Source organism: Chrysemys picta, chromosome 7 (genome assembly GCF_011386835.1).
Source record: "Chrysemys picta bellii isolate R12L10 chromosome 7, ASM1138683v2, whole genome shotgun sequence".
NCBI classification, from domain to species: Eukaryota; Metazoa; Chordata; order Testudines; family Emydidae; genus Chrysemys; species Chrysemys picta.
The window spans coordinates 86591037-86611124 of record NC_088797.1 but is presented as its reverse complement, the minus strand read 5'-3'; the positions used below and the strand labels follow the sequence as shown (position 1 = coordinate 86611124).

The following is a 20088-nucleotide window of genomic DNA, read 5'->3' as shown; positions in this document are numbered from 1 at the left end:
GAGTCACTTGCCAACATTATATAATAAAGAGACAAACCCTTGCTAACTCTAGGATTTCATTGGATAGTTATTATCTGCTTCAGAGGCCATTGGAGACTTATCCATGGGTGAATGTCCAGCAGCTAGCGATTGGAATCTGAGCAGCAACATGCCAGACTGCCATCCATGCTCCTCAGCATCTCCACATTGTGTGGCTCTGTTGCATCCATGGAATCCCTCTGCCTCCGAGTGGGCTGATGCAGAGACCTAGTGGTTTGGAATGGTTTCTTTGTCTTTCCAGACACAGAGGGAAAGGAGAAAGAGGAGTGAAAGTAATTGCTGTTAGAGCAGTGGAGCAGACAAACCAATTGAAAGCCATCAGCCTGTGTTGCAGTACGCACAGTCAGCCACACACTAAACTGCAGTTAACCCAGGCTGGGACTTTTTACTGGGTCAAAAGACTGACAGATAACGAGAGGACAAGGGATGAAGGAGAGATTTTATAGCGAGAAAGGGTGGAGAGAGTGGAAGGCTGAGTGACAGCAAATGGGGAGTGAAAGCAAAGATGACTATTTTTCCCCCCATGAAAAAGATGAAGAAATTGAAAATGTAAAGCTAACGAGACAGTTTCCAAAGAGAAGCACCGAGCAGGAATTTGAATTGTTCTATGGTGCAGTACTTCATGGAGGACCATTGTTCAGAGGACTAATGAATTGATGATTGAAGAGGCTTTGTAGAGAAAATTATGAAAAGACTTTGAATGACAAATTTGGAGACATGTCTTTCCTACTCCAAGGCCGTTTTTCGAGCCAACCAACTCTGTGTAAGCAAAAAGGCTCCCAAAAGTACATCAGATGCATGTCTTTTGTTTGAACAATATTTGGAAGACTGAGCTAAAGGAAAATCTCTGATGTGCACAGCTGGAGAGCATTAGGGTCCTTAAGATCCGTTTCTTCTTAAAAATCACCTTACGTTTGCTCAGATTCTGGTTGTGAGCCGAATTCACGGTGACTATTGGAATGAGGGGTCCAGTGCTCAAACTGTAGGACTTTGTTAGGTCCTTCATGCTCCTGCCAAATTCAGAATAAGCCCCACTGACCCATTTCTACTAGAACATATTGGTATGAGGTTGAAGTTGGCAATAGCACCAGTTGGCAGATTGTTAGTGGCAGGACAATTTTTTTAAAATTAAAATATATATTTATTGCATGTAATGTTAGGGAAATGTACAAAGGCTACCCCAGTATATAATTTACCAGGGCAATATGCAACCAAGGAAATGGCTGGCATCTTAGGAGAGTTAAACTTCTTTCACTACAATACGATATATTTTTATACATTGTTCTTCAAACATGAAATCACAAAATGACTTTGAGTCAGACCTAACTAAAGAGAAAAAAACTGACAATCAAATTTCAAAGGGAGGAAATGACTCTGTGTCTGGGGAAGAAGGTCACAGAGTTCCTTGGATGGCAGCACAAAGTGAAAACATGAGGCCGCCTGACTCCACCTCCTTACCCCGCTGTTGGAGAAGGAATAGGGGAGGAAGCCCAGACTGGAGAAGCATAGGGAGTGCAGGGAATTGGTGGATATGAAATTGGAGTGGTAGCATGAAGTATGTGAAGACTTTGAAAATCAGGAGGACAGTTTTGGATTAGATTTGGAGATGAATAGGAATCCCGTGAAGATGAGGGGGGCACTGGCAAGGATAAGATGACTTAATACTGTAGGCCTTTTCTATCTCTAATTATGATTGGTTGATCCTGGTGAGCAGGGAGAAATTTGAAGATTTCCAAGGCTCCCAAAACATTAGAGAGAGAAAAATCTAGGAAGGAAGGTGATGTGTTACTTCGATAGCTCTAGATAGGAAGCGCTTTAAGGCACGAAGAAGGATTTCAGCACTGCTAAGGACAAATTTAGAAATGTTTTGAAATGTGTGCTGTAATATTTAATGATCCTGAACTTTTTCTCCTCCCGCATCTTTCTTGCCTAACGTTATAACATTTCTAGCATAGGTAACAAAGTTCTGGCTTGACTTAAGAGGAGGTCAGTGGGTTAAGTAGGTCGTAGTTTAAGTAGGATCAATGATGTGGGGCAAGGGTGTTTTCTCTCTCCCTCAATTCTGAAAGAGGATTTAATCAACCATGCAATAGCCAGGAACTGACAATCAAGACAGACAAGTAGCTGTTAGTTAGAGAGGTCTGAGAATAAGCTCAAAAAGAAAGACTGTAGAGTTGGGTGATCACCACATCGAGGTAAAGTCCAAGGTGGAAACTGTTGGTACCTTTTATGATTTGCTACTGAACATCATTTAATATTTGTAAGTAGATCCTTAACAGTTCATTAAGCTGTGAACTCTGTCACAGACGCAATCAATGGGCCATTTCAGATGGAATAGAGAAGAGGACCCAAGGACAGAATCATGAGGCACTCTGTAATTGGAGGTCTGAGGGAAAATGTAAACCCTCCACTATAAAGGAGAAATGTACAATTATAGAGTTAGAGCTCGGTCCAGGACAACGAGGAGTCACTGGTTTGTCTTCGCTCCTGGTGCTCCTGGAAGGTAAAATGTCTGACAGGATTGAAAGCTAGACTGCGACCAAGTCAGAGAAGACAGCTGTAACTAGAAGCAGGAAATGGGTCATTAATGACCCAATGTAAGGGAATATTAATATGATGAAAGTGATATCAAAGTGGCTAGGTCAGGCAGTCAGAGTACAGGATCAGAATAGAGCAAGTTGGTCAAGAACTAAGGAAAGGATACTTTTGTAATGGCAAATTTTCTTGAAGTGCATTTCCAGAAAATTGACAAATAGTTTTTAACATAGAAAGGTAGTGAGAAGTTGGGTGTCTTTTCTCTTCCCTCCCCTGCAGCTGGATGGAATGTAACAATCCCCCTCCTCCTTCTTTATCTTGGTGTTTGGGATCAGGAATTCTTACACACTGTGAGAGTGCAGGGAAAGTGGTGGGGGGGGGGCGGGAGGTTTGCAGGAGTGTATGTATGTGCAAGCCCATAATCATTAATTCAATAGCCTCCTTCTTGGATATCACACAAGGCGAGCATCAGATATCCAAGGCTCCAAGTGACAACTGGTTTTTTTGTCTCAATTGACAAAGGTAAAGGAGATGAGATTATAATGAGGGTAGCCCCAGTCCCGTGAGATTCAGTTGATTAATATCTGCTGGCAAGTAGGCTGTACGACTCAGCAATACCGTGTTAACCTTCTGCCAGTGACTATTTCTAAAGAAGGAGAAAACTGACCCAGGTTGCCATGAGAGCAGGACAGGCTCTTCTGGATGAAGCACAAAATAGTGAGGCATTGAGGACAGCATCACATGTGGCTAGTCACACATGTAACCTTTGGGGATACCAGATTTACAAGCTTGTAGAAAGGCATCCAAAGGCATGGAACAAAGAGCATCTACAAACTAGATGGGAGCAAATGAGAGGGTCCAGCCCACTCCCCAAGGGAAGTGGGGACACCGAGAAGGGGCAATCGGCCATCCAGGGGACACAGCGGCAATGGCAGAGTTCAGTCGAGGAGATGTGGAGGAAATGAGAATGCAGCGCTTCAGCTAAAGGAAGAGGAGTCTAAACCAAACCCTGTTCAGTAACTGGATTTTGCCTCTTCGTTGTGCTGCTTTAGCTCTGTCCTAAAACCATGTGGGGCTAGACCATGAAGATACCGTCTCACAAGCCCAAAGTCAAGGGTTCCTGTTCCAGGAACAGGCCAGGTCCCAATTGGGTCCCTGCTTCCCCTTTGCGTCAGGGGAGAAACAAGCTGCACCAGCGCAGCATACTTCCCACCCTGCACCACCTCAGCTCCGCAGCTGGTGCATGAGGGGGGGATGGAGCTAAGGCTCTGCTCACCCCCAGCCCTGTCCAACCATTTCTCTCCCACCTTCATGTAATGGGAGTAGCTGCCCCACTGCGGCTGCTCTTGCTTTATGCTCAGACTTCGACGCTTGCTAAGAGGTAAACTGCAAAGTGTCATTCTGTATATGCTGTCTGAGATCCCAAGTCAGTAACAGAGTAGATGTGGAGATAAAAATGATGAATACATTTACATTTTAGCAGAAACTCTTTGAAATTCCTACACTGCCTGAAGTGTTTGTGATGCTATCAGCTCTTGCAAGAAAAGCACAGTTCTGAGCCCAATATTGGGTAGGTAAGTGAAGGAGGAACTGATTTACAGCCATTTAATTTTAAAATGCATTTATAATGCTTTAAGTCTGCACATACTAGTATAATCTGTTACCCGGCTGGGGGTCTTAAACCAGACTACAGTTCTGAATTCTAAAATCGCTTTTTGCATCTGATCTAGTCATGCATGGAGGGTAGGGAGAAGAGGCTTGTCTCATCAGGCTTTCCTCTGTGTTAAATCCATAGTTTCTGTGTCTTTAGCATTATGGGCTGCTTGTGCTCATCCTGTTTGTTTTCATTGCCAGGTAACACCAACAGCATCTTTGCACTGGACTACATCAGTGGAGCTTTAACCCTGAATGGGCCACTGGACCGTGAAAACCCTTTCTACAGCACTGGATTCATTCTCACAGTGAAGGTGAGACACTGAGAGCAATATCCTTTTGGGGAGACGGGGGGAAGGGTCAGCATAGCTGAAGGGAGAGGAAAGGCACTTCAACCAGAGGATCATCTGTGAATGTGTTGCTGCTCTGCGCTGCTTAATACTGTCTTATTTCAAGTGAAGAAGCACACTGGAACTACTGTTTCCCTATCTGACACCAGGGAAGACCTCTGCTATTCCCAGTGCAGGACCTCTCTCCCCCCAGTCTGGCATCAGGGCCAGACACCATTATCCCTAGATTGGGGGAGTGGGATGTAGAATTAACATGTTGTATTTCCTGTGATTCACCCTGACTTCTGCTAGCTCAGTTAGCCCTTCCAAAGCTCTGTGAACTTCTGCTCTGGGGTATTCCTCTTACGGTGGTTTCTACCTTCTACAGTGTATGTACAGCTCTGTTCTGGCTCAGTGGTACTCCTTGGGGTGGGAGGAGGCTAGACACATACACACTGCATGCCTCAACCCCTTTGAGCAGCAGGATGAGCAGTGTGCTGTGGATTAATGAAGGGGGAATGTATTGATGGAGCTAGTAAGGGCTGTGAGATGCAACAGAATTAGAAGGGCAGAGACATGCTGCCATGACAAAAATGGGTCTTTTTTTTTTTTTTCATCTCACTGGGCACCTGTATTTTTGGTGTCCAGCAGATCCTTAAGCTGCATGTGTGTCTGTGTTGCATGGTACAAGGATTAAAAAGAAAAGGCTAAAAGTGGCTTCATCATGAAAATGCATCGAAGCATAACATTCCAACACCATGAGGCCCCACCAGAGAACTGCTCCCCCAACTCCAATTTCAGCCCTTTAATCAAAATCAATACCAAGCCAGCCAGTGGGTTGGAAACGCATTTAAAAGTGTGGATTCCACTGGGCTGGTGGAAAAAATCAGCATGTTAGAGAGGTCATTGATTGGGAGGATGGCAGCCAGCACTGGAAGAGTACAGCTCACCTCCTTGCTGTGGTAGGGGCAGCGCTTTGTCAGGGAGAGAAAATGACATGTAATTACTCTGCTTGACCTGTGGTGAGGGTCTTTCTGTGGAGTTCTACACGGTCAATATACTATTATCATCCTTTGGAATCCTGCTTCTTTCCCTTGATTCTCGGCGGGGAGGGAGTGGGGTTGATTTTTGGGTTTAAAAACTAGAGAGTTTGTGTGTGTGTGTATTAGAACACACTACACACACACACAAACTCTCTAGTTTTTAACCCAAAAATCAACCCCGCTCCCTCCCTGCAGAGAATCAAGGGAAAGAAGCCGGATTCCAAGGGATATTGACCATGTAGAACTCCACAGAAAGATAGATAGATATATATAGGCCCAAATGCCAATCTATGGAAATGCTGAGTTTTACCAACTCCACAATCATAGCCTCAGGGTGATCTTTAGCAGCCCCATCTGCCTGCCCTCCAGTGCTCCATGGAGCTGCAGGGGGCTCTTTCCTCCCTATGCTGTCTTGTCTCCGTTTTTTTAGCTTATACAAAATACAAGAGGAAGAACTCTGTTTTCAAATGTCCTTCACCACTCTCGTGTCTGTGACAATAAGGTTCATCCTCCAGCCACCCACCTCTCTTCTCTCCTCCTCCCCCTACCTACACCAAAAGACCCTGTATAAGTTAAGATGTCTGGTGGGAACTTATGACATAGAGTGCCAGTGCACTGGCCCTTCATGTCTAGTAATTTGCAGCCAAACCTATTTTAAGTCACAAGTAAAATGAGTTTGCTGGTCTTGTCCTATTTTTCTAGTGGACATTTGTCTCCATCACATCACAGCACAATTTTCACTGTTGCTAATCTCAGTTCAGGAGAGGCCCAGCAATGAACCTGATGTCACCATCTCCCTCAGATGTCCTGGGAAACCCTGGTTTTGAGGAGTGTCACCCATGTCTTGCCAGGCTATTTTGCAAGATGTTAACAATCTTGACATTAATGCTAGTGGAGGAAAACCATCTCCTATATGCATCATGCTGGTATGCGTTTGTGTCATTACAGTGCACAGTATCATAATGAGAGACAACAGTTTTGGTCCCACAAGGCAAATCTCTAAAGGTGGCAGTCCAGATGACAGGCAGATTTGTAGGTCAGTAGTAACGAGTATAATCAGAGCAATAGGTACTGGAGTAGTAGAGGTGGGTGCAGGTAAAAATTCAGTGTGCCCATCCTTGGTAGACCTCGGAGGTGAGGGAACTTGCACAGCTCCTAACTACGTTATGCCTGACTAAAGCCATAGTTATCAGCCTATCACTTTCAACACTAAACTTGTACCACAAATGCACATTTAAAGCCTCGGTCAAATCATGCTGCATCCATGACGTGAAAGACAAGGGAAGGTTATTACTGTGCCATTGACTTTGTCTCAATGACAGCAGTCAGCTGCACTGCCTGTATGCAATTTCTATATGATGGTCCACAATCTTCTGCATTTCTCTTATGCTTGTTCGTTGAAATAAAGGCCACACTGATATTTTCCCTTGCAGGGTACGGAGCTGAATGATGACCGCACCCCCTCCAATGCTACGGTGATCACCACCTTCAATGTCCTTGTCATCGACATAAATGACAATGCCCCCGAGTTCAATAGTTCCGAGTACAGTGTTGGCATCCCCGAGCTGGCCCAGGTGGGCTTTGCCCTTCCTCTTTTCATCCAGGTGCAGGATAAAGATGAGGTAAGACATCAGAATAATATCAGTAGCCACTTGCTGCAGATACACCCTATGGGCACCCTGGGTGATTTCACGAATCCTCTGTCTTGTACCTCTGATGCCTTCTGTTTCTATATATTGCACATTATACTTAGAATAATACATGGACCGTGGAGAGAGAAGTGGGCACTAATATGTGCATGGTTATACCCTTGATATCTGCATACCTTGGGTATTGTTCAGTATCTTCTACAGCCGTCACTCTAGCCTGTCAGTCCCCGAAGTGCAAACACTTTCATGAGGTCTCTTGTTGTTTTTGTAAAATAAGGATAATGTGACTGATGAATTCCAACAAATATGGTTGTACCACATACTAGTTCTTGTGTACTTCAGAGCACCTGTCAGGTAATCAGATAGCTTCCTTTCTCCAACCTGTCTTATAGATGGAGAAGATTCCAGGGAGGGATTCTGGTGGTAACATAAACTGTGAGGGGGGAGGGAGAGACAACCGAGTCACCAGAACCCTACCATACAGTTATCTATGCATAAAATATCTACTAATACAATATGCTCATTGAACATTTAAATGAACAAGAATTGTGAAAGTTAAAGATATGTTTCCTATGGCAATATGTACTCATCCCCCATGGGTCTATCTGGTCTTAATTAAAAAAAAGTAAAGGGCTTATTTTGTATCAGTGCAAGGAAGAGACTAAGCCCCATAATATGGAACAAGTTTTGTGACAGTAGTACAGTCTCTGTTGGAAGAAAAAGGGAAAAGAAGTCCCACTAGGTGCTGTTGTAGGAGGTGTATGGAGAGAGGTAGCGATTCTCAGAAAATTACTTTAAAATTTACAGAGTTAGAATTTCAGCCAAAATACACAGGCTCTTCTAGAAACGATAATGAACAGACAAGCTTCCAACCCCTTTATCAAACTTCTTTCAGTTCCCATTGTAAAGAAGGTGAAGTAAAAATAAATATGGAGCAAAGAAAGTTCATCAGTAACCAGAGAACTTCAACAAATGAATAGTGTTAGAAGGAAATCAGTGCAGACCCTCTGACTCTTGTTTCGTTTCCTGCATCCCAATTTTCCCTGCATAAGCAGTTTTATCCAGGAGAGGGACCACAGACTTTAACAACAGACATCCCAGAAGCAGCTACAAGTGGGTATCTGTGTACCCCATCCTCCACCCTATTAAACCTTTAATCCTAAATGACGATTGCTTGATGGTCTGACAGGAGGGGATTTGGGATACTTATTTTCTTACTACTCTTCAGTGGCTGCAGTTACCCCTAGTAACATTTGCCTGCAGCATCTGTGGCCTGTTCTTTGCTGCTGTTAATGGACCTTCTATTTATCATAGCACTGAACCATTTCACTTAGGAATTCCATTAGGTTTTCCAGCCCTAGGGTTACACTCTTCAATTACTCCTCATATTTGACTCATGCAATTCATGTCTTTTTTTTCTCTACTATGCTAACCTACAACCATGCCACAGTCTACAATGCCTCCTTTAAAAAAAAAAAAAACTGCTGGCACCACAAAGAGAACTTTCTAAAATATCTAAAAACAATCCTGCTTCTGTAGCATAGGGTATCTATATTTCTCTTGCCTTGGTGGTTTTTTTGTTTTGTTTTGTTTGGTCACAGTATAAAGAATATTTGCAGGAAAATGGGATCTTTATTTTTTTTAATTATTCTGTTCCTAGCATTTATTAAATTTACTATATTAGAGTTATGGGGGGGAGGGGAAATCAGATGGCTGATTAAAATGTACAATGTCTCTGTAAAAATAGCAAATTTTCACTTGTTGCAAAAGTATGGAGATTTAAAATTTGTTCTGAGACTGTAACTCCATCATTGTTTATCACAAAAACTGTGTTTGCTGGTGGCAATGGCAGATTCCCCTCCCTCCCCCGCCCCTTCATGAAATTCACAAGTTCTTGTAAGAACTTGCCAAAATATTTGTTTTCATGTATGAAACAATTATGGCAAAGCACTAATCAGAATAGTCTACTTGTGACATATATCATAAACAGAGAGTTCTGACTACAGCTGGGAGACATGCAGGTGAGAACTTAAACAACTAATAGGATCATTTTTTCTTGCAAATGTCCTTAGCAAACAAAGAACAGAATTACAAATAAGATGACAGGTAGTCAGGATTGTTTCTCAATTGAATATTTGTCATGGTGTTCCATGAAGTGTCAGCAGCTCTTTAATTGAAGGACATTATGGTAGGACTGTTTGTGTCAATAGAGCGAAGGCTCTGTCATAGTTTCTGCTTCAAAGCTCTGTTTATAGGAGTGTATAACGCATCTCAGCAAATTCACTCCAATCTTTCAGCCTCACTAATTTTAAAAAAGCGGGGGGTGGAGGGGGGAATTCATGCATCCATTTAAGTAATGAGAGCAGAAAATAAACTAGTTTTGTGGTTTGCAATGAAGTTTCTTTAAGCATCTGTAACTCCCAAACAGATTGGTTGCAGTTGTCAAAATCACTTGGCCCTGGCCTAACTCTTCTGCCATTGAAATCAACGAGATTCTTACCATTGATTTTAATAAAACCAGTAGAGTTACTGTGTGTAGAAATGGCATGATATGTCTCTGCACTCATCATGTTTGCCAAATGTAGCCACTCAATGCTTACCTGCACATATGCAGCAACTAGATTAACCAGGAAGTTGGTGCTATAAAAATCTATTGGGGCAACAGTCTGGAAAGTGAGATGGGTTTAAACGATGTGGAGACTGTGTGGAACAGTCAGGTCAGGTCATGCTTTCTAGTATGGCTGCAAATAGGTGCTTGCAACCTGAAAAACTGCAGTGCTGTAAAGGGTAAATTACACAGGCTGTCATGATGAGCATCCATTCGGAATGGCAAGATTACTCATCTGAACAGCCCTCTTGGGGAATGAGACTCATTTTAGAATCTTTCATGAACAGTTTGTTTACTCTGCTAACCCCCCCAAACCTTTTTTTGCATTAAAAGTAGAATATTAAAGTTTTGATTTACATGAATACAGTAGTTTCAAGGTACCAATAAACCTGCTGGCTTTGAGTATTCCCCCCATACATACACACACACAAGTCTGTGAGTTCAGAGCATTAGCTTTGTCTTACAGGGTGAAAATCTGGCCCTGTTGAAGTCAACAGCAAATTTCCCATTGCTTTCCAGGGTCAGGATTTTATTCCCAGTCTCTTGGCATGTGATGATTCTGTCACAGCTATAAAGATAGCTAAATGTAATTGTTTGCAAAATATCAAGGTCCAAATCATGACTTTCTCCTGTCTCTTCTTGTTGTTTTCCTGTTAATTCTTTCTTTCTATTTCCCTTTTTCTTCTCCTCTATTTGCCTCCTTACTGCCTGAATAGGTCCACATGGGTCCCCTTTGGGGGCTTCTGATGGAGAAATGGAGGTCCCCTTCTTCTTTTAGCTGGTCAAATGGCTCCTAGATATGACTGAACTACAGACCCCATAGCCAAGGGCAGGGACAGTAGTTTCCACTAAGGGCTTCTCAACACAAACATTTAGTTCATAGCAAGCAGGGCCATGAATCCACTCCACACTAGCCTGCTGTGCACTAACTGTCCAGATGGACCCTGCTGATGTGCATTAACAGTTTGTTAATGTGCTTTCATCCAGAGCCATTTCAAAGAGGACTAGATCAAAGCACATTAACAAACCATTAATTTATGTCAGCAGGGTCCACACAGACAAATAATGCAAAGCGGTTTAATGCCCAGTAGATTTACACCCCAGCTTGCCAGGAACTCATTGTGTTGACAAGCCCTAAGAGAGCCCCACTCTCCCTTGTCTCCTATGTTATCATTAGCAGTGGGGATTTCGAATGGGAATGGGGGGAACATGAGGGGAAGAGCTCTTTAGGCACAGAGGTGAATGAGGATGCATCTGACAGAAGCTATTTCAGCACCATGGCCTTCATGCAGGAGATGATATGTATGGAAGGCAAAGGGAAATGGAAAGAGAATTCTTCAACTCACTGGGGAAAGTGTCTAAATAAATAAGCATAGACAGAGACAGACAAAATCAAGGCAAGACTTTTTTAACAGATTTAGAAAGACCAATTCTACCCCTTATTTTATGCCCCATCATCCACCCCACGTTATAATTCCAGGGACGGTCCCTTAGTTGTTGTTTAAACAAACTATAGACAGGTGGATTTTTTTCATTCTTTTCTCACATCTCCAGCCCCTTTGTGATTTTTTGTTCCCAGTCTTGGAATTCCCTGCAGTTTGTTGACATCTTTCTGTCATTGAGGTGCCCAGAGATGAGCACAATATGTGTCATCAAGTTGCAGTCTCACTAGATTATGTGGAGGGGAGGGAGAATTACCCTCTGATCTGTGACGTGTCTGTAGGCAGCTCTAAATCACATTGGTTTATTTATTTATTTTTGGTGCCACACTGGGTACTTACTTTGAGCAAGGATAGGCAACATGGTAATAAAAACTCCAGGAATCCATTCCACCATTGCTAATGCCAGTGCAGCTATACCAATACTGGACCAGTGGTGAGAGAATTGTCTATTATTCTACATCTCACTTCCCCATCCTACAGAAAGACTGGGACAACCAATGCTCCCCCTACATGGAAGTAAGGAGGCAAAGGATTGATGAAAGAGAGAGCTCCCTATCTAAGGCCTAGTCGGTCCCTTCCTTCTTCCATTTTAAAAACAAACCCCAACTGTCACCAAATTGGGTCATGCTGTCTGCAAACACAATTAGCCCCGGATTCAAATCAGAGTCCCACACTCCTGCTTGTAGGGTTCCTCGCTTTGTGTGTGGCCTTTGAGCACTTGTAGAAGGGGCGGTTATGGGTGGGGTTTCCCCTTTTAAAATGTTTTCAATGCTATTATAAGCAAGAAAGGTTTTAATATGTTGATGTGTTTCATAACTAGAACTGTGTGACAAACTGGAAAAATGGTCTGAAGTAAATAGGATGAAATTCAATAAGGACAAATGCAAAATATCCTATTTAGGAAGGAAAAATTAGTTGCACACACAAAATGGGAAATGACTGCCTAAAATAATAAATAATATATGGAGATATACCTATCTCATAGAATTGGAAGGGATCTTGGGTCATTGAGTCCAGTCCCCTGCCTTCACTAGCAGGACCAATGTTTTGCCCCAGATCCCTAAATGGCCCTCTCAAGGATTGAACTCACAAGCCTGGATTTAGCAGGCCAATGCTCAAACCACTGAGCTATCCCTCCTAAGAAGGAGTACTACAGAAAGAGATCTGGGGGTCATAGTGGACCACAAGCTAAATGAGTCAACAGTGTTGCAAAAAAAGCAAACATCATTCTGGGATGTATTAACAGGAGTGTTGTAAGCGCAGAGACATGCCAGCAGCAGCCAGCCACTTCCGGGAGCGGCGTGGTAAGCACCTCCCAGCCAGAGCCTACACCTCGCACCCCCTCCCACACCTCAACCCCTTGCCCCAGGTCAAAACCCCCTCGTGCACCCAAACTGCCTCCCAGACCCTACACCCCCCTCCATTACTATATTAGAAATGTGCGGCCCATGACGACTTACCAAACTTTGTGGAGTGACCCCCCTGCGAAAATTATTGCCCACCCCTAGTCTAGATAATACTTAGTCCTGCCACAAGCGCAGGGGACTGGACTAGATGACCTCTGAAGCTCCCTTCCAATCCTATGATTCTATATCTGTTTGTGCACTCACAACCCACATTTTTGCCTGCAAACAAGAAATAGTGAATGTAGATCGGGTGATGGCAAATTTAAGTACCCATTTGTGTACACAGCTATGAGGTTTTGCACACACAAATTTGGTGTGTGCAATAACGCCAAGTGTGTTTGTGCTTAATCACATGTTGGTTTGAGGTGGCATTAAAATGTGAACAGTAAAAGCGGTATCACCAGGTGTAGGCAGTGCTGAATAGCGCGAATATAAGAAATAACCTACATGGATTCTGCTTCAAGTTCAGCCGTAAAATGGTTTTTACTAACTTTCATTTCCTGATGAATACAACACTTCTCTCTCTGCCCTCCAGAGCAGAAGGATCTGAATGGGTGAAATGAGAGAGTTGTTTCTGCATCAGAAGAAATTATACCAAATTTGGGAACAAAGGGAAAACAGCTGAGAGTGAGAGGTATCAGAGAGGAAAATCTGTTAGAGAATTAAGAATGACCTCAGACATGGATTCTGGGTACAGCCATGTGGTGTTAATTGAGTTGGCCTGTTTTCACTGCACAAAGCAAAGGAGGGAAGGAGATTGGCATCTGATGAGATTCCTGTAGGAACATGCCTCAACCTCTGCCCATACGATTGATTTTTCTTCTGGAGGAGTAATTAGCTAGGGGTTTCCACGTGTATTAACACTCCCCTGTGCTCTTAATTCAATTGGCCCTTTTTGCTTTTCCACTGATAGCGCAAGTTCAGCCATCAAGTCATTATGCAGCCTCCAATGTGGTCTAGCAGTTAGAACAGGGGCCTAAGCATCAGGAGACCTGCATTTTATTCTTGACTTTGTCACTTGCTCACTAAGGGCCTGATCCAAAGCACGGTTAAATTTAATTCCAGTCTTTTCACTGACTTCAGTTTTCTTTGGGTCAGGCCTATGTGAACTTAGGCTAACTCATTTTCCCATCTGTGACTCAGTTTCTCCATCTGCAAAATGGAGAGAGATCTCGTTTTTTTTATATTCAGATAGGAGTCCTTGTGGCACCTTAGAGACTTAAATGTTTTCTAAAGCTGATTGAGACCCTCTTCTGAAGGACAATGGAAGTCATTCCCACCAGCGCTGTACTAGGTGCTTTACAGAAGAGTAATCATATATATACCAAATATATGCCTTTGGTTGGCTTCTCCTGTCACATACTGCAGGATTGACTCACCAAAAGAGTAAAACCTGTATGAGTGAGAGGGGATTCAGGCCTAATATTATTTATTATTACAAAAAAGGTTTGTTTCAGTTCTGAGACCAGGAATCACTCTGTGTGGATCAGGTTCCAGTTAGTTTATAGAGTCATTCAGCCAGCACTAGTCTCTGGTGAAGATGACAAGGAAGAAGACACATTTTAATACTGTATTGTTACTATTTAATACCATCATTTTGTTTGACACTTTACAGAGATGAGAAAGGTAAAATCACTGCCCCAAAGAACTTTATCTAAATTAGGCAAACCTAAAATGTGACGATAACAGAAAAAGGAGGGGGTTAGGGGGAAAGAGATGAGTGTTACAATACATGGAATAAAGAGAGGCTTGTAGCATGTAACGTTCTGATATTTTAAAACTGAGGTAAGGAGACAGAAAGGGGGATGAGTACATAGCAAAGGGGTGGGAGTCAATTTTGGAAAGAAAGACGAAGTCGGTTTTGAGGAAGGTTTCAAGAAGAAGAGTAAAAACAACGAGGAGGACTTGTGGCACCTTAGAGACTAACAAATTTATTTGGGCATAAGCTTTCGTGGGCTACAGCCCACTTCATCAAATGTATGGAGTGAAAAAAAGTAGGCAGGTGTAAATATACAGCACATGAAAAGATGGGAGTTGCCCAAAATAAATGATGGGAGCTTATGCCCAAATAAATTTGTTAGTCTCTAAGGTGCCACAAGGACTCCTCCTTGGTTTTGCTGATACAGACGAACATGGCTACCCCTCTGAAAGAAGAAGAGTGAGCATGTTTGGCACACTGGAAGAGGAATGTTGTTCCAGGCGTAGGTAGCAGTGTGAAAGAGTGGGCAGAGGAGACAGAAAGGCAGAGTGCAGAGGTTGAGCAAAGAGATTGGCAGGGCTGAGCTGTGAGACAGTGTGGACAAAGGGCTCAAAGTTTTATGTGGGGAGAAACAGGGAGGCAAGTAAAAATGCTTGAGATGGGGAAGGGACCCAGGCAGACCAAGGGGCAAGGGGGATTATTTTAGCTGCTGAATGCTGGCTAGGTTGAAGAAAGGAGTATGCACAATTAGGGAAGCTAGAGATGAGGCAGTCTCAGTGGTCTGGATGAGAGGGGCTGAACTATGGCTTTGGCAGTGAGGATGTAGGATAAGGGTTAGAAATGCTAGAGGGACAAGCAACAAGATTTGGCCACAGCCCAGTGTGAGGAGAGAAGGGAAAGCAGGAGACAGGCATGTAATCTTTGAGGGTATAATAATTGTCAGGTATAAGCCAATCTTTATATCTAGCCATTTCCCCCATGTATTTTGTACAACATTTATTTGAACTATACATTTTTCTTACTGTTTTTCTTATGAAGTAGTAACTCAGGGGACTTCTGAGGAGATTTTGCTGACTGAAGTAACTGAAATTCTTATTAAACAGATAGGGTGGGATTTTCAAAAACTGGCTTAACTTTGCTCCATCAAAGTGTTCCAGTTGCAATACCAACTCCCGTAATAATCTGTTTGATACTTGCAGCATCCCTCATGTAGCTGTAAACCCTTCTTCCCCCCAAATTATATTCTGTCCAGATTCTTAAACTGTTGTCATCACCCTAGTATCTGCAGAAGTACATTAAGTAAAATGGAGGATGTTCTAAACAGAAGTTGGAATCAGGTATGAAGAGAAACAAACTTTTCTATTCTGGCTTTAATTTTATTTACTGATCATGGTTGACTGCAGAGAGAGGGAGAGAGAGAATGTATCTAGCACATGAACCACTGCAACTATGTTGATTTGATATTTTTAAATATTCATTATAAAAAAGATTTAAAAAAACACTATAGGATCTAAAAATATACGGTGCATAAAGTAGCCTCAGACACTGTTGTGTTATGTGTATATGGATATGAATATATGCATGTAGTGTATGAATCTTATATATACTATATGTATGCATATAGACAGACACACACTATAAATATGATATACATAGTGCATAATTATAAAGGAAAATTGACAGCTCTCCAGTATTCTTTCCCAAAAGTACCAGCTGCCAATTGGATTGAATTAGATTTCACAGGGTTTTTTGCAATACATGGAATTCACCAGCAAATTACCCTTAAAGAGGGAAAATCAATCATTTGGAGCAGAGATAAGCTGAAGGCGAGTCAGCCTCGGATTGATCCCGTCTGTGCAAGCGTGTGTGGAATTCAGCAGATAACTGGGGGAAAGCAGGAAAGGAGGGAGGGGGAGAAAGGCAAGGAGTGTGGAACGAGGCACTTGAAGCAGGCAGAAGGCTACAGAAAAAGGTGTGTGTGAGAGTGTTGAGCAGCTGGAAGGCTTAGAAGGGGCTCAAAGTGAGGGGAGAGGAAGTGAAAGGCTGAGTGAAGGCAATGCACGCAGGATGTGGGGAGTATTCCCTTTTGGGCTCTGGAAATAAATGTGGATTCTTTTGGTCTCTGACAACAGCCAGATGACTACAGGCACTGTCCAGTGCAGACTGTTTTTCTTCCAGAACTCAGGCTGACCAATCTTTGGAGAGAGAGTCTCTACTTCTTCTACCCTACCCTCCATTCCCTTCTCACTGAGCTCTGTGGTCAGGACAGTGACTGGGAAGGGAAAATGTGCAAATGCCTTTCTGGTGCTGAGGGGAAAGGAATGAACTTCATTTGTAATGTTTATTGAAAAACTGGAAGAGAAGTCAAGGGCAGTGGAGGAGAGGAGCTCCAAATAGGAGAGCGAGGGTGAGAAAAAATGAGGGGGAGTGTGGAAATATTGGATTGAATAGGACATGGCAGAGAAGGGAGTGGGGGAGAGCGGAGAGAAAGTGGGAGAGTACAGTATGACGGGGAATTGAAAAGGCACCAAAATGTGCTCTGGCCACCCACTCCTGCTTAGTTGTGAGAGGCACTGTGATACAATGGTGGGTGCCATAGGAATGCCTATGGAAACTAAAAAAGCAAACCGTGAAGTGCTACTCTGAAGGATGGGCATTTTCTGTGGGGTAAGAGGGCAAGGGTTGTGATGATATTCCAGAGGCCGTTCTCTGCCTCCTGTGGTGCTGACTGGGAAGGGGTTTTGCAAAGAGACACATGCAGGGCGAAAAGAGATGAAAGTAGCGGAGCAAGAGAAATGTAGGTGTACGTAAAAAGCTACATAAGCACAAGAGAGTGGTAGTGATGGCAAGAAGAGAGGGACCTAAATGATACACTCCCCTGAAAAATTCACCACCTCTGGAACAGCATCACCACCAACCCTACCCTTTATCCCCATCCTCCCCAGAAAGAGACATCAGACAAATAGATTAACAGCTTTTCCCAGCTTGTGCCCCTCTCTCTCTGGCACCCAGCTATGCAGAGGTCAATAGACCATCTTCCTTCCTTGTCCCCATCTCTCCTTCTCAATCCTGGACTCTTAGTGCCTTCACCCATGCCCTGTCTGTAGTTCAGTGCGGATGCACTGCAATCATTGGTGGGGAAAGCTAGTTCAAGAAGACACTCGGGTCGGGTGTAGCTGTACTGCCATCTGCTACTGGATGAACACTGAGTGAATAGGCCAGATTGTTGCCAGCAGCCATTCCTCTAAGCTATTCAGTCACATTTCCGGTGTTAACTCTTTGTGGTCTAAATATACCTTGAAGGAGTGCCAGAGGATTTGAATATTAGGAAGGGGAGGGATATTCTCACGCAGAGGGGCAGCTGTTTTCTTAAACATTTTTTTCAGAGGTCTGGTAATTTTTCCCCCTTACCAAAATATCCTTAGCAAACTCGTAAAGACAGCTAGACAATTTGTTTGCGAGCCTTGGCATCTCTTCCGCCTCTTGCTGGAGACTGCCCTCCTTGCAATAATCTTGTGCCTAGGATATGCACATCACCTTCATGAGGCTGTGATAGGATGAGGAGTATAAACTGACCTTGGGCTCCAAAGACTTGGGGCCCTGACCCTGTGAACTGAAGCGACAGCTTAGTTAGTGTAGAAAGAACTTAAGAGAGTTATACTGAATCAGTATGTGTGTGTACATCTTTTGAAGGAAATGTAAACCTGAGTCCTGGTTATGGTAATTAAAGATCCCATACTATTTTCCCTAAGAGCGGGGTGCTGACTCCTGCGTCCTGGCCATATTCTTGTGTGGTTGATTAGTCTGCCTCCCTAAATTTCCCAGTAATTTCAGTTGGATACAGGGGTTGTTTTATTATTTATGTATTTGTTTGTTTGTTTGCACTAAATTCTTGTGTAGCAATTGCTATGTGCTGTTAGTCTGCTGCATTTTACCCAGAAGTGGCTGCATTTTGCTGGCAAATAATCCATTTGTAAATCATTTCCCAATCCTTTGGGAAAGCACTGGATAAGTACAAGAATCATACAGGATGTGTTCAGCATGCATTGGGATGCTGAAGCAGGGTATGGGTACCAATTGGAGCACAAAGGTTATCTCCTACAAGCAAATTTTAAACACATGCAATGTTCAAGGGCAATCTGTACAAAAAAGGAAGAGCAACATTCCCGTCTCCGATCAAAATGGAATGGTGGAACACGACTGACTTTCTGTGTTGCCTACTTGAGCACGGGCCCTGTTGTCAGGGGAAGTTCCATGCACTGAGAGAGTGGAATACTAGAGCCAGGATCTATCTAGAGCAGAAATTTGTCCATGACTCACAGGGGGAACAGTTATATTAACTAATCTCTTATTCTGCTACAGAGCACTTGTGTACACTGGTATACACACACGCAAATGTCAATGTGTCACAGCCCTGAAGGCCTGATCTGAATCCCTTCCTCTCTCTTTCTTAGGAACAACAGGGACTTTCTATAAGCTAATCACCTCTGCTTTGTTATTGAACAAAAGAAAAAAATAGCTAGTCAGTAATTTTGGAGTATAAAATGCTGCTTATGCAGTGAAGTGGTCTAAAATGGTCCTCTAATCCATTCTTTGTTTGCCTAAGATTCCATTCACCTCCTCTTCCAAGGCAATATGGCTTCTTATTTTTCAACTCTGTGTGTGGTCACTCTGGGTGTTTGATTGGGCTTTAATTAAACGAAGCAGAGATTGGCGTGATGAAGAGCAGAAATACTGTATAGTTTGATTTTCTGTCACTCTGCACAATAGATTAGGAAGGCAGGAAGTTGTAAAGCAAGTAATGAGCACCATACAGATACATGTAGACATCCCTCCTCCCACCCCTTCCCCCAGCACACTCACATTTTAGACACTCAGGGCTTGTCTACACTGGCACTTTACAGCACTGCAACTTTCTTGCTCAGGGGTGTGAAAAAACACCTCCCTGAGCGCTGCAAGTTTCAGCACTGTAAAGTGCCAGTATAGATAGTCCACCAGCACTTGGAGCCACGCTCCCAGCGCTGGTAGCTACACCCCCCGTGGAGGTGGTTTTTTTAGAGCTGTCAGGTCTTAAAAAAAAAAAAAAAAAAAAGTGTCAGCGCTTTAACATTGCCAGTGTGTAGACAAGCCCTTAGAGGTGGCCACTGCATTCTTGTTCACTTGTGCACTACGCCCAGAATTTTGAACCCAAGGCTCACGTTCAGAGACAGCATGTACCTTAGACCCCCTTGTGTTCAATTAGACTTCTAGATTTACTTGTACCCACACTGCACAGGTCTAAGGGAGGCTGTGTTGGCATAATGTACACACTGAGGGAAGCACAAGAAAGAGTAAGCCCAGCTAGACTCCCCTCTGGATTTGGTACAAAGCCTCCAGAGTGACAAGGCCCATTCATTGTTCCCTGGCCTAGTGGAGCCCTAAGTGGTTTGAGTTGTCTCCCTTCATGCCATGCTGCGAGAGAGGCAGCCGGAAGAGGTGTTCAAGTTGGACCCTCTTGCTGTAAGAGGGAGGAGGCTGCTGGTGGATGTTCTCCATGAAGGTGTGTCTGACACTGGAACTCATTTGCCTCATTGGTCCATCAGAGTCCTGTTCTCTCACTGTCTGCACACACATCAAGGCTCATCTTTCTCCCGCTGGCCCCCTGCCTCCAGGAATTTGAGGAGTGGACTTTCTGAGGGCGATTTT

At 43.4% G+C, this 20088-nt stretch overlaps 1 protein-coding gene across 3 annotated transcripts in view; it reads left to right on the top strand.

Annotated features, from left to right (window-relative positions):
• The window catches only part of CDH23 (cadherin related 23), a 533292-nt gene that overhangs the window by 280944 nt on the left and 232260 nt on the right, over positions 1-20088 (top strand). For all 3 annotated transcript variants that reach the window (XM_065551950.1, XM_065551951.1, XM_065551952.1), the window contains 2 exons: positions 4429-4541; positions 7033-7221. In XM_065551950.1, the coding sequence (XP_065408022.1) occupies positions 4429-4541; positions 7033-7221 (302 nt within the window). The remainder of the gene's footprint in view (positions 1-4428; positions 4542-7032; positions 7222-20088) is intronic.